The 12,823-nt window shown below is 40.8% G+C and overlaps 1 protein-coding gene across 1 annotated transcript in view; it reads right to left on the bottom strand.

Annotated features, from left to right (window-relative positions):
- STAU2 (staufen double-stranded RNA binding protein 2) overlaps positions 1–12,823 on the bottom strand; it is a 233,760-nt gene that overhangs the window by 163,354 nt on the left and 57,583 nt on the right. Inside the window, 2 exon segments of the mRNA XM_043507711.1 lie at positions 2,721–2,858; positions 7,250–7,462. Coding sequence (XP_043363646.1) covers positions 2,721–2,858; positions 7,250–7,462 — 351 coding nt within the window.

Raw genomic sequence — 12,823 nt, 5'->3', positions numbered from 1 at the left:
CACTGATCTGTAGTCCACAGGCACCCTTTCTGACTGGTGCACAGAACCATTTCAGATTGAGAATGGCCAGGGAAAGATGGAGTTACATGGTCTGTTATAGGATCTCCTGGCTTAAATCCTTACACAACGTGAAAAAAATTTAAAAACCACAGTTCTAGGAACATAATGGAAACTCTCAAAAAGAAAACTGAAGGGGAAACGTACCATTTAGTTTAAAGAGAGGTTTCAGAGTAGCAGCCGTGTTAGTCTGTATTCGCAAAAAGAAAAGGAGTAACTTGTGGCACCTTAGAGACTAACAAATTTATTAGAGCATAAGCTTTCGTGAGCTACAGCTCACTTCATCGGATGCATTTGGTGGAAAAACAGAGGAGAGATATATACAACACACACAGAGAACATGAAACAACAATGTTGGTGTAGAGGGCTTCTACATCCATAGTGGCTAGGATGGTGTTTTTAGGAAGCCCTCTACACCAACATTCCACACAAAGATGGACTACAAGCCGTCAGGAACAGTATCCCCGATACTGTCACGGCTAACCTGGTGGCTGAACTTTGTGACTTTGTCCTGACCCATAACTATTTCACATTTGGTGACAATGTATACCTTCAAATCAGCGGCACTGCGATGGGTACCCGCATGGCCCCACAGTATGCCAACATTTTTATGGCTGACTTAGAACAACGCTTCCTCAGCTCTCGTCCCCTAATGCCCCTACTCTATTTGCGCTACATTGATGACATCTTCATCATCTGGACCCATGGAAAAGAAGCTCTTGAGGAATTCTACCATGATTTCAACAATTTCCATCCCACCATCAACCTCAGCCTGGACCAGTCCACACAAGAGATCCACTTCCTGGACACTACGGTGCTAATAAGCGATGGTCACATACCACCCTATATCGGAAACCTACTGACCGCTATTCCTACCTACATGCCTCTAGCTTTCATCCAGATCATACAACTCGATCCATTGTCTACAGCCAAGCGCTACGATATAACCGCATTTGCTCCAACCCCTCAGACAGAGACAAACACCTACAAGATCTCTATCATGCATTCCTACAACTACAATACCCACCTGCTGAAGTGAAGAAACAGATTGACAGAGCCAGAAGAGTACCCAGAAGTCACCTACTACAGGACAGGCCCAACAAAGAAAACAACAGAACGCCACTAGCCATCACCTTCAGCCCCCAACTAAAACCTCTCCAACGCATCATCAAGGATCTACAACCTATCCTGAAGGACGACCCATCACTCTCACAGATCTTGGGAGACAGACCAGTCCTTGCTTACAGACAGCCCCCCAATCTGAAGCAAATACTCACCAGCAACCACACACCACACAACAGAACCACTAACCCAGGAACCTATCCTTGCAACAAAGCCCGTTGCCAACTCTGTCCACATATCTACTCAGGGGACACCATTGTAGGGCCTAATCACATCAGCCACACTATCAGAGGCTCGTTCACCTGCGCATCTACCAATGTGATATATGCCATCATGTGCCAGCAATGCCCCTCTGCCATGTACATTGGCCAAACTGGACAGTCTCTATGTAAAAGAATGAATGGACACAAATCAGACGTCAAGAATTATAACATTCAAAAACCAGTTGGAGAACACTTCAATCTCTCTGGTCACTCGATCACAGACCTAAGAGTGGCTATACTTCAACAAAAAAGCTTCAAAAACAGAATCCAATGAGAGACTGCTGAATTGGAATTAATTTGCAAACTGGATACAATTAACTTAGGCTTGAATAGAGACTGGGAATGGATGAGTCATTACACAAAGTAAAACTATTTCCCCATGGTATTTCTCCCTCCCACCCCACCCCCCCACTGTTCCTCTGATATTCTTGTTAACTGCTGGAATTAGCCTACCTTGCTTGTCACCATGAAAGGTTTTCCTCCTTTCCCCCCCCTGCTGCTGGTGATGGCTTATCTTAAGTGATCACTCTCCTTACAGTGTGTATGATAAACCCATTGTTTCATGTTCTCGTCTCTCTCTCTGGTGTGTGTGTGTGGTGTGGGTGTGTGTGTGTGTGTGTGTGTGTGTGTGTGTGTGTGGTGTTGTGTGTTGTGTGTGTGTGTGTGTGTGTGTGTGTGTGGTGTTGTGTGGTGTGTGGGTGTGTGTGTGTGTAAATCTCTCCTCTGCTTTTTCCACCAAATGCATCCGATGAAGTGAGCTGTAGCTCACGAAAGCTTATGCTCTAATAAATTTGTTAGTCTCTAAGGTGCCACGGGTACTCCTTTTCTATTTGTATTACAGTCTCTGATCTTTCTAAATTCATCCATCAGTCATCACAAAGTTTTTGTCAGGATAGCGTAGCAAAGGAAAAAAACAAAAACAATGAAGTCAATCATGAACAGACAGTAAAATAAGGAAATAAAACAAATAAGTGAAAAAAGACTGCCACTAAAAAAAAAGTTTAAGAAAAGCAAAACACCAGAGGGGAAAATAGCTATCATTTTAGAAAGGGATTACACATCTAATTGGATTTATTTCATCTACAGAAAGGAAAAGGTCAAATAGCCTTTTTTTTTTTAAAATGGCTAGCAGCAAATTTTGTACTCCTGCTGCTTAATTGTATGATGTGTAAAGAGCTAAATAATGTTAGATGGGATCAGATTTATATTCCACCATTGTTCTTGTGCTTGGTCATAACAGAATAAAGGAATCTTTCCTAATATAACATCCGACAATACCTGCATAACAAACTCTCGGCGACGAGGCATCCCTCTCTCTGAAAGAAGAGTATACTCTGGCTCCTTCTCCTTTTTGGCCTGCTGGATTTGAGCCAAGCGACTAATGGGGTTCATTCCTTGACCATATTCTGGTCCAGTCTAAAATAAGATTTAAAAAACCCAAGTTATTTCAGCACATGCCAGTACAACAATTACACTGCATGTTCTTTTAATAAGATTTTTTCCATGCTGTTCTCTCAGAGTGATATACTAGACAAAAGAGCATGCCCAAATGAACAAACTGCATTGTCACTTGATCATGGGACTCAGGATCAGGATCCTTAGGCTGAAACTGTAGCAAGTGGTTGGTTTGATCACACTGTAAATCCTGTTAATGTCTGCATCTACACTGCCTAGCATCAGGCTCATAATTTACCAGCAGTGTTCACGAATTAGCTCCATCAGGGATAGGAATGGTGGAAGCAAAAGCATAGAAGAGGCATATACATTTTTATAATCATGTCTTTTAACTCTATTTACAGTATAGCTGGGCAGTACCTGTCAAAACGGGAGTGCTAGTGCCAGAGCCACCTTAATTATTTGAATTTCCTGGCTTTTAGAAGCTTGACCTTGCAGCCCTAATGTTCCATAAATGCTAGGTTTTTGCATTTAATATTTTTAGGCTATGATTTTCCAAGGACCCTAAGGGAATTAGGCTTCTAGCTCCCACTGAATTTCAACAGGAATTGGGTGTCTGAGTAGGTCTACATTATGGAAACTATGTTGGCATTGCTAGGCTGGTCTAGCCCTGTAGCATAAATACAGAAAGAGCTTTTCTGACAGTGACACCACTTTCTTAAACACTGTTAGCTATGTTGATGAAGCACTCTTCCACTGAGTTAGCTGTTTCTACACTGGGGGCTATGTCGGCATAACTACATCGATCAGAGGTATGTTTTTTTTCACATTCCTGACTGACTTAGTTATGTCAGTATAACTTTCTAGTGTAGACCAAGCATAACCAATTTAAGAATTGTCTACACTTAAAACACTAGAGCAGCACTGGTGCTGTAGCGCTTCACTGTAGACACTACCTATCCAACAGGAAGGATTCCTTTCATCAGCATAGGTAATCCACCTCCCTGAGAGGCTACAGCTAGGTTGGTAGAAGAATTCTTCCATCAATCTAGTGCTGTCTACACAGGGACTTAGGTCAGCTTAACTACACCACCCAGGGATGTAGATTTTTCACACCCCTCACTGACCAAATTTTCTAGAGTAAACCAAGCCTTCGACACCTTCAAAAATCCCAGCCTTCAATTTTAAGAAAAATGAAACAAGAAAAAAAATTTAAAAGCTGTTGTAGTAAGTGGCTTGCAAAGCTTCCAAGATCACCTGCTCTCTCTAAAGCTATTTGCTTATTCAGCTTGCATACCTTACAAAGTTCTGGCAAAGTGGCTGTTCCTGTAGTTCCTGTGGTATTAGGCTTAGGCTAATACTAGTTCCAGTAGTATTAGGCTTGCGGGAATTTTTACTTGTTATGTCCAAACCAGAATTCAAATTTCACACATTTTTGCTGTAGCGCTATCTAAATCAAACCAAGGAATTATGGACAGAATTCTTTAAAATAGGAAAAGTGCATTTTTTCCACCTTCACTAAACTCAGAAATATTAGCTGAAGAGTTTTTTTTTTTTAAGTTACCCAGAGACAAGCATGATCATTTAATCCCAAAAAACCAATATTCTGCAAAGAAATTATTTGCAAGTAATAGTTCTCTGAAGACAGCACTTGTGATGCTGTATGTCTTCAGACTTCAGGGCTTATTTCCACATGTAATAGCAGGGAAGTACTCTAGACATAAAGGGTTTGATTCTCCATTGCCCAGCACCCAGGTTAGTCATTTACACAGTACAAAATGGTATGAAAGACTACAAATCAGAATATCATTTTGCACTCACTTTACACTGGTGTAAATGAGTACTCAATGAAGAATCAGGTTTAACTGCTTCACCACACAACGGTATCCTCAAAAATCAAATGAATTTAGACCACTGACAGTCTCTTTCTGGACTGAAGTGCTGATAGGCTAAGCTGAGTATTTGTATGCTGCTAAGGCTAATCAATAATGTTTCATAAATGTATGTAGAGAACATCAAGTGGCAGCCTTTGTTAGATCAGATGCAAGCTGGTCACTCTAGCTGGCCCCATGTTCAGAAGGAATTTAGGATGAGTGCACAAAACAGAACCGTCACTGTAGACTGAAGCTCATGAATCCTAGAAGCAGCCATAAATCTACTGCCACCAGGAATAAAACAGTCCATTTAGGAAACTTGAGCTCACAAGAATCTAAAGGCTCTAAAGGAAGCTTAATCAGTGTAGTAAGAAGCCTATTAATATCCTATGACACAGGGAAGATTGTAATGGAGGGATAGTTCAAATTCAACAAGCTCTTCATGGGTTTGACCATTAAAGGTGGAGAAAGAACTGGTCCATCTTTTATGTGGTTTTGAGACCTGAAGAGTGTTATCAAATGACTTCTAACCTAAATGTAGACACATGCAGTAAGTAATTCTATGGTTCTTCTGCAGAGCACGTAAAGATATCCACTCGATGGTGATGTGAACAGAGCTTTGGACTCTTTCCAAGATGCTATCTTTGATTAACCAATCAAATAGATTGAAGCTGCACCCAGGGAATAGTGACTGAGTCTCCTTCAAGCTGAGAGCACTGACAACAGAGTTTATCTTCCAAGGGCACGAAGTAAGCATTTGACCTTTAAGAGATTTTCAGGATAGCAAGTTAGATGAACGTATAAAATATTCTTAGGCTGCTAAAAATCAACTGGAACCAGGCTTCTTAGTCATTGACAAACTGCTGTGGTCGGAGACTACATGGCCTTCCCTCACACCCAAATGGTCTTACTCATGTTTGTTTGTAAACATTATGAATGCATTAAGAACTAAGCTTGAAGCAGCTGGACTGCTTTGTCTCAGCACTTGACAGCTTAATAAAAAAAATCTTAAAAATAAACCATATGGGCAAAAATTAAGACAAAATAATGACTAATGAAACAGAGGACACCTAAGTAGCAACAACAATTGATTAAAAGACTTGCTGAGAGAACTGCTGTCTTATTGCAAAAACCGTTCAGCTGCATGTATTCTCTTGGATATTAATGGTAACTGGGACAGTGGCCTCCAAGGAATCCACACTTTGCTTACTGGAGTTATGGCACTATATTATTTGCTCAGAGAAACCTATATTAATATACCATATGATATAGACAGGAAGACATACCTGTATCAGTGCTAGATAAATCTATTCCTAAGCTGAAACTTGAGTTGAAATGGGTAACTGATCTAGCTAAAATGTGAATAAACATCTTACATCTAACTTAAAAAGAGAAAAGCACTCCAAGAGCTGCAACTTATTCTTTCTGTACACAGGAGACTACAATATTACTATGATAATGTCTGGGTTCCTAGTGCATAATTATTTGGGTACTGCAATATTTTGACAATAAAGGTATCAACTGTTAGGGAATAAAGACACTTCACATGTACCGGATCAACAGCTATCACCTTGAATCACACTGCGTCATCAACCAGTGAGGAAATGACCACATGGATTATCTACAAAAATACTGGTTTCAGAGTAGCAGCCGTGTTAGTCTGTATTCGCAAAAAGAAAAGGAGTACTTGTGGCACCTTAGAGACTAACAAATTTATTAGAGCATAAGCTTTCGTGAGCTTAGCTGTAGCTCACGAAAGTTTATGCTCTAATAAATTTGTTAGTCTCTAAGGTGCCACAAGTACTCCTTTTCTTTTTTACAAAAATACTGTAACTCTCTACACTGAATATTTAATTAAAGATTTATAAACAAACATGGAAAAATAAGAAACATCTCTTTTTTAAATAAAATAAAAGTATTTTAAACAGGTGATTAGAGAGACTACTTTTCTTAATAAGAACCAGTCCTTGCAATGCAGTCTTATTACAGAAAACTTTTTACCACCATATGGGGATTTTACTGTGAGAGCTGAGAGGGAAGTAGATAACCGTTTTTCTGACTCTTGTTAGGAGATACTCCTCAATACACAGCAACATGGGTTCTGAGAGAGGAAATCTATTCTATACAGGAAGTCAGACTAAATCATCACAATGGTCCCTTCTGGCCTTTGAATTTATGAATCTTGCCCCACTGGACGTCAATGGAAGAACTCCCATTGACTATAGTGGTACATCTTAGACTGTAATGGACAACATCTTTTGGGCAAATGCATTTGATACATTTATGGAAAAGCTTTCTTTCTTGTCACAAATGAAATATGACAAATGACAATTAGAGCCACGACTGTTGGGATTTTAGAAAATCCCAACAAACCCAGACAATTTAAAATTCAAGTTATACAAATAAATATGTAATGACATGAACAAGGAAGTGGCAGCAGAATGGACTATTTGATCTCATAGGTCTTTTCTATCTTTAGTGTTAATAAGTCTAAGATTTCCTAAGAGATTGCTTGTTGTGACATATACAGACACTTACCTTTAATATTGTTTTCGGGCGTTTTTTAAAGTAAAGTTTTGGCTTTTCAATCAAAGGAAGAGGTGGAAGTTTTTTGAGTTCTTGTAAGACAGCCATTGCAGCGCGTTTCTTTGAGAGTTTCTTACTGTTTCCTTCTCCTTCTGCAGAGAACTCTCCTACTGAAACTCGAGTAACAAAGCTCTTCATGTGTGGAGGGCCACTTTCTTTAATCACCTATTGAACAGAAAATTATTTCAAGTCAAATCATCTTATGAGAACACATACCTCATCTTTAACCTTGTAATGTGTCAACACAACGTAAAGACATGACCATGAGGTGCTTATCACAAGTACCCTTTTTTTTAAATGCAAACTGGTTTGATGAAGATTAGATCTGCCTGGGGGATGAGAGTTTTGTGTTTGGGAGGGAGTTCAGTTCTGCTGGTTGTTGGAGGAGGAATTTTGTTTTCATAAATGCGTATTGGGGTACCCAGAGCTTTGAATAGGCACCTTTTTCTATTACTTTCAAAATCAAAATAAATACTTATTATTTCAGTAGTATGCAGCATTGCCCAGTAGGATAGAACCATTTGCTGAAGAAAAGCAATACCAGAGTACAAGGGGACTCAGATAAAGGTGCTAAGCCAGTCTTAGTTCAATAACTGTGCTTTTATTACGTTTAAACCCTCAATCTTAAAAATATTTCAACGTGTTTTGTATGAAGGTCTTTTTTCCCCCCAAGGTCATGTCCCTTGCATTATTTCAGGGGTTCTCAGACTTTTGTACTGGTGACTCCTTTCACATACCAAGCCTCTGAGTGGATCACGACCTCCTTCCCCCCCGATGCATCAAGAACCCTTTTTTATATATTTAAGACCATTATAAATGCTGGCGGCAAAGTGGGGTTTGGGGTGGAGGCTGACAGCTCGCGACCCCCCATGTAATAACCTCCCGACCCCTAGTTTGAGAATCCCTGCATTATTTAAATTTAGCCATTACCCTGTAATGGGGTCTCCTTAGGCATGTATTTCTTTTTCAAACTCTGTTTTGTGGTAATTTCACATGAAAATATAACTGTCAGTACATACATCAATCAAAAGACACAAAATGAAGGTGGACAACTATGTTCAAATTTTCCCAGAAAAAAGAAGTCTGTGGATTCTGTTAGTTTTAGCTCAGGACTGCCCTCAATCTTTGTATTGAGAAAAGAATCTCCTCCCCACCCTAGTGGGGCTTATGGCACTAGTTAGAAGAGAACCCTGCCTGAAATCCTAGCCCCACTAAAGCCAATGGAAGTTTTTCCACTGACTTCAATTAAGTCCGGATTTTACCCTTGCGTTTAACACCGTGCAAAGATTGCAACTAGGCCGTAGAGGTTTCTTGCATCCTTTCTCCCTACACAGGGGTTGATCAGTCTGGTTGTGAATTTCCAGCATGGTCAGAAGAGGGAGAGCTAGCATTTCTGTTCCATTTTCCTTCTGAAGGGGCACAGATGGTACACAGTAGGCCAAAAATTCTGACCCAGAGCTTCTTTCCTTTTGGAACACCCTAGACCTCCAGCAGAGCAGAACTTATACTGTGCAAAAGATTTTAACATTCTTTTATTTTTAAGCTAGGAAATTAAATATGAAAGTAAACCTCAAGGCTTTTGTGCAATAATTTTCAACTCTGAAGTCAGGGGGAAAAAAAGGTTACGTCTTCACAGCAATGGTGTCTTCCAGTCTCTTTTAAATTTGTACCTTAGTATATTACTGGTTGTTGTTATTATATGAATAATATAACATGGACAGATTGTGGAACATGTTTAATTTAAAATTACTAAAAGAACTTTAGCATTTTCATTTCCCATCTTTTGAAATCATGATCCTGGCAATAGCACAGGGTAGATGTTTGTATTCTTATATAGTATAATGTATTTATAAAACTACTCATACTCAGACAAAAGAAACATGCAGAAATATTTATATGGACCAAATGGGAAAGGGCAAAACTACTTGCGGAAGAAATACCACTGTCAAGTTCCTAAAAAATATTTTTTAATGTAAAAGAATTATTTTGAAAAAACCTAGTGTCTCTTTAATCCTTTACATTCTAAATACACTACACATGGAAAATAATTGCCGGTAAAGACTCTTATTGATGTCAGTGGGCTTTGGATCAGGCCCAATATCAAAGTTAGGTTCTTTTGCAACAACCATCTTAACCTAAAACCTTTTTTGGCTGACCCCAGAAATTCAGTGTGTTCTAAAACTTCTACTTAATATGCTTTAAAACATTTGTGCTATAAATTCAAGAATACAGAGGTTTATAACTGAGTTCAATCTTCACTAAACAAAAATACTATCCACTTTAGATACTAGTACACTACAATACTCCATGAGTTGAGAGATTCATCCTGCAGCTGAGAATTTGAGTAGCAGCAACAGCAATATTTTCCTCTTTCTGTCAGTCTTATTTCACCATGAGAAAATACAATGGGTCAAATTCATGCCTGGTGTAATGCCAAAGGTTAAATTATAACAGGGATGAATTCAGGTTAATTTAATGAATCACTCTGACAAATGAATAAAACAGGAGTACAATAACAGTGAAGTAAGAGAGAGTGTAGACTCAGATGTCTGGATCATTTGAGATGATGAGATGTGGGATATGTTGGCCAGACACTAAAGAGCTAGTAGTCATCATGGGACAAAGACTACAGGAAGATCTAGAAAAAGATGTGTCAAGGCACTGAAGGAGTACATGCAGAAGGCTGATCTCAGCTTGGAAGACACACTTTAGAAGAATGCTTGAAGATGTAGAACATGAGCCCCCAACCCCTGTTGACAAGATAAAGCAAAGGAGAAGCCCACAGGTGGCATTTTGAAAGATGAGATTGAGATTAAATTGAGACATTTTTAAACCCTAACAGAGAAGCAGAAAAAAAGCCGAGTAAATGAAATTAAGGCTATGTCTACACAGCCCCTCAGTTCAGACTACAGGGGTGTATAGTGTGCTATGTGCTGCACTGTAACTCCCCTGTGTGGACGCAGCATGCGTGAACTAAAAGGTTCCTAGTTCATGTTAACAGAATCCTCTTCAAACAGAACTACATTAAAGCATCCACACAGGGCGTTACAGCACGGCACTTTGGTGCACACTGCTATTCACACCCCCATAGTCCAAATTGTGGGAGGGTGTAGACAAGCCCAAAGTCAATTATAGCCGTCACTGTTTAAGGTTTTAGAAAATACCAAAATAAATCCACAGGCTAATGCAAATGAAAACACAGGCAGAAATGTGGTATTTTGCCAGTTTAAAAAAAATCCACATCTTTATTAAGCATATAGAAACTCTATTGTTAAACCCTTTGAGCAAAAAGTCCCCACAAGTCAGAGTGAGGAAGATTGGCATCCTTCCACCCTTGCTAGAAAGGAACTACCAAACGTGTGCTTGGAGACTGGTAGGCCTGAGAATGGGCACCAAATCTCATGATGAGAACTTGGAAAGATAATGGATTGCCTAATGCTGTGACCAAGTGATCAGCTTTGGTCCTACCTGCCTCTCAATGACAATGGGACAGGAAGACACCTCTCTCCTACTTCTCCTCATGCAGTCTTGCAAAATCATCATGAAAATTTGCCAGACCAAAATCTTCTCACTCTTGATGTTGATAATGAAAAATTGATGTTATTTTACTTGCCCAACCAAAATAAAGTAATTAAAATAAAATAAAACAATAAAAAACTAGCCCCTGGCAAGAGGACAATAGCAATTTTGTACAGTTGTTCTGATGCCTTCAGTAGGCCAAATCCGTTAAACCTCTTATGACTCCCCATCTCAGTCTGAAAGCTGAAAACAAGACAGGGAAAGAAATTTTCATTGTGACTCCTAGCAAAGGGAAACATGTAACTGACACGAAAGCCATCTGTGATGGGGCATGCATACCACGCACTAGGAGGAAAGGGTTAATCCCACATTATAGGTGGCACAAGTCCTGCCCCTTAGACCTGACTGGGCATTCTCCAAATGCTGCACTAGTATAAAGGAGAGAAGCCCAGCTCATTCCAGGCTGACTGCTGGGGAAGGAGGACGCTCAGGGGAGGCTCCAGCCCAGGAGTCTGCTTCAGCCCCTGACTGTAGGAACCAGAGAGCCTGAGGCCCAGACCGGAGACCAGTTACCCACAGCCAGTCAACAGAAGTCACAGTCCCAACAAGCTACCTATGCCAAGAAGCTTGGAGACCCCAACAACAAACGGACCCCAGCTTCAGGACTCATGGGAAGAAGTGGCCTGGGGAGTGGAGTGAGTGGTACCTCACACCCGAGGAAGGTCAGCATCTTGCAGTAGGAACCCCGCTGACAGGATAGTGACCATGCTCACGACTGACAGGGCCCTGTCCCGGGACCCAGGGGAGAGGGAGGAGCTGGGTCCCCCTACTCTCCCCCGGCCACCATCCACCCTTAGGTGGGGGCCCACTTGTCTGACTCTGGCCCCTAGGCCACACAGCCCTGACCCTAAGGGCAGCTGTATTGACTCTGGCCGCATGGCCCTGACCACGAAGGCAGCTGAAATGACTCTGGCCCCTAGGCCGCATAGCCCTTAACTCAAGGGCCACAGTACTGAGGCTGGCCACTAGGCCTCACTGCCTTGAACCCAAGGGCTGCCCTTTTGAATCTGACCATTGTGCCTTATCATGATGAGGCCTGAAACAGTTGGGTGGACAGTAACCGTGGTTTCAGCTCACCCAGCATCCGCTTCAGCAGGAGACAGGGCAGGGATACACTGCCACACCCTGAAACATGGTATTTTCCACCCAAATAATGCATGGTTCTCCCTTCAAAATTTGCCAACTGCAACATTAAATTATATAGTCCTGTCTTTAAAGAATGGAAAAAAAACCCAAAAAACAGAACACACACACGGAACATAAACCTCCATGAAACAATGAAGGCAAAAGGCTGAGATTTCTCTTTACTGCCCAGCAGGAAGCAATAGGCAAAACCCTTGCTCTGCAGCAGCAGTTCATAGGGCAGGGGTAGTCAATCGGTGGACTACAGGCCAAATCCAGACTGCCAGATGCTTTTGAACAGACCCTGAAATCTTTTCATTATTTTTTTCTCTGGAGTCTGGACCTTGACCAAGAAATTTGGACCTTGACAAAAAAATAATTGGCTACCCCTGTCATAGGGTGACTGACGACCATACTCATCTTTAAAACCTGCTCAGTAACAGACCCACACAAGTGCTAAAATAGCTGCAAGTTGCTGCAGTGGGGGGATGCTATATCCGTCTGGCCTCTAAACAGCCCTGAAAAGTACATACCAGCTACTAGCCTAGAGTAAAATTCTTATGCTATAGGATATTGATACTTTAAGGCATTTTTAAAAAATTAATTCTTTAATACACAGAAACTGCTTTACATGGCTTCTGGAAGTTCTTGGAGAACAAATACTAGCTTTACTTTATCAGGCAGAGTAAGTGAGATTATGTGATTGTGTAATTCCCCATTACCCAAACTGCTAGGACCAAATTCTGCTCTGTTCCACCCATACAACCACACTGACATCATAGGGCAGAATCTGGCCCCTAAGTTACATTACAAACTCTCCCTATT

Source organism: Dermochelys coriacea, chromosome 2, assembly GCF_009764565.3.
Source record: "Dermochelys coriacea isolate rDerCor1 chromosome 2, rDerCor1.pri.v4, whole genome shotgun sequence".
Taxonomy (NCBI): Eukaryota; Metazoa; Chordata; order Testudines; family Dermochelyidae; genus Dermochelys; species Dermochelys coriacea.
This window is presented reverse-complemented; position numbering and strand designations above follow the sequence as displayed.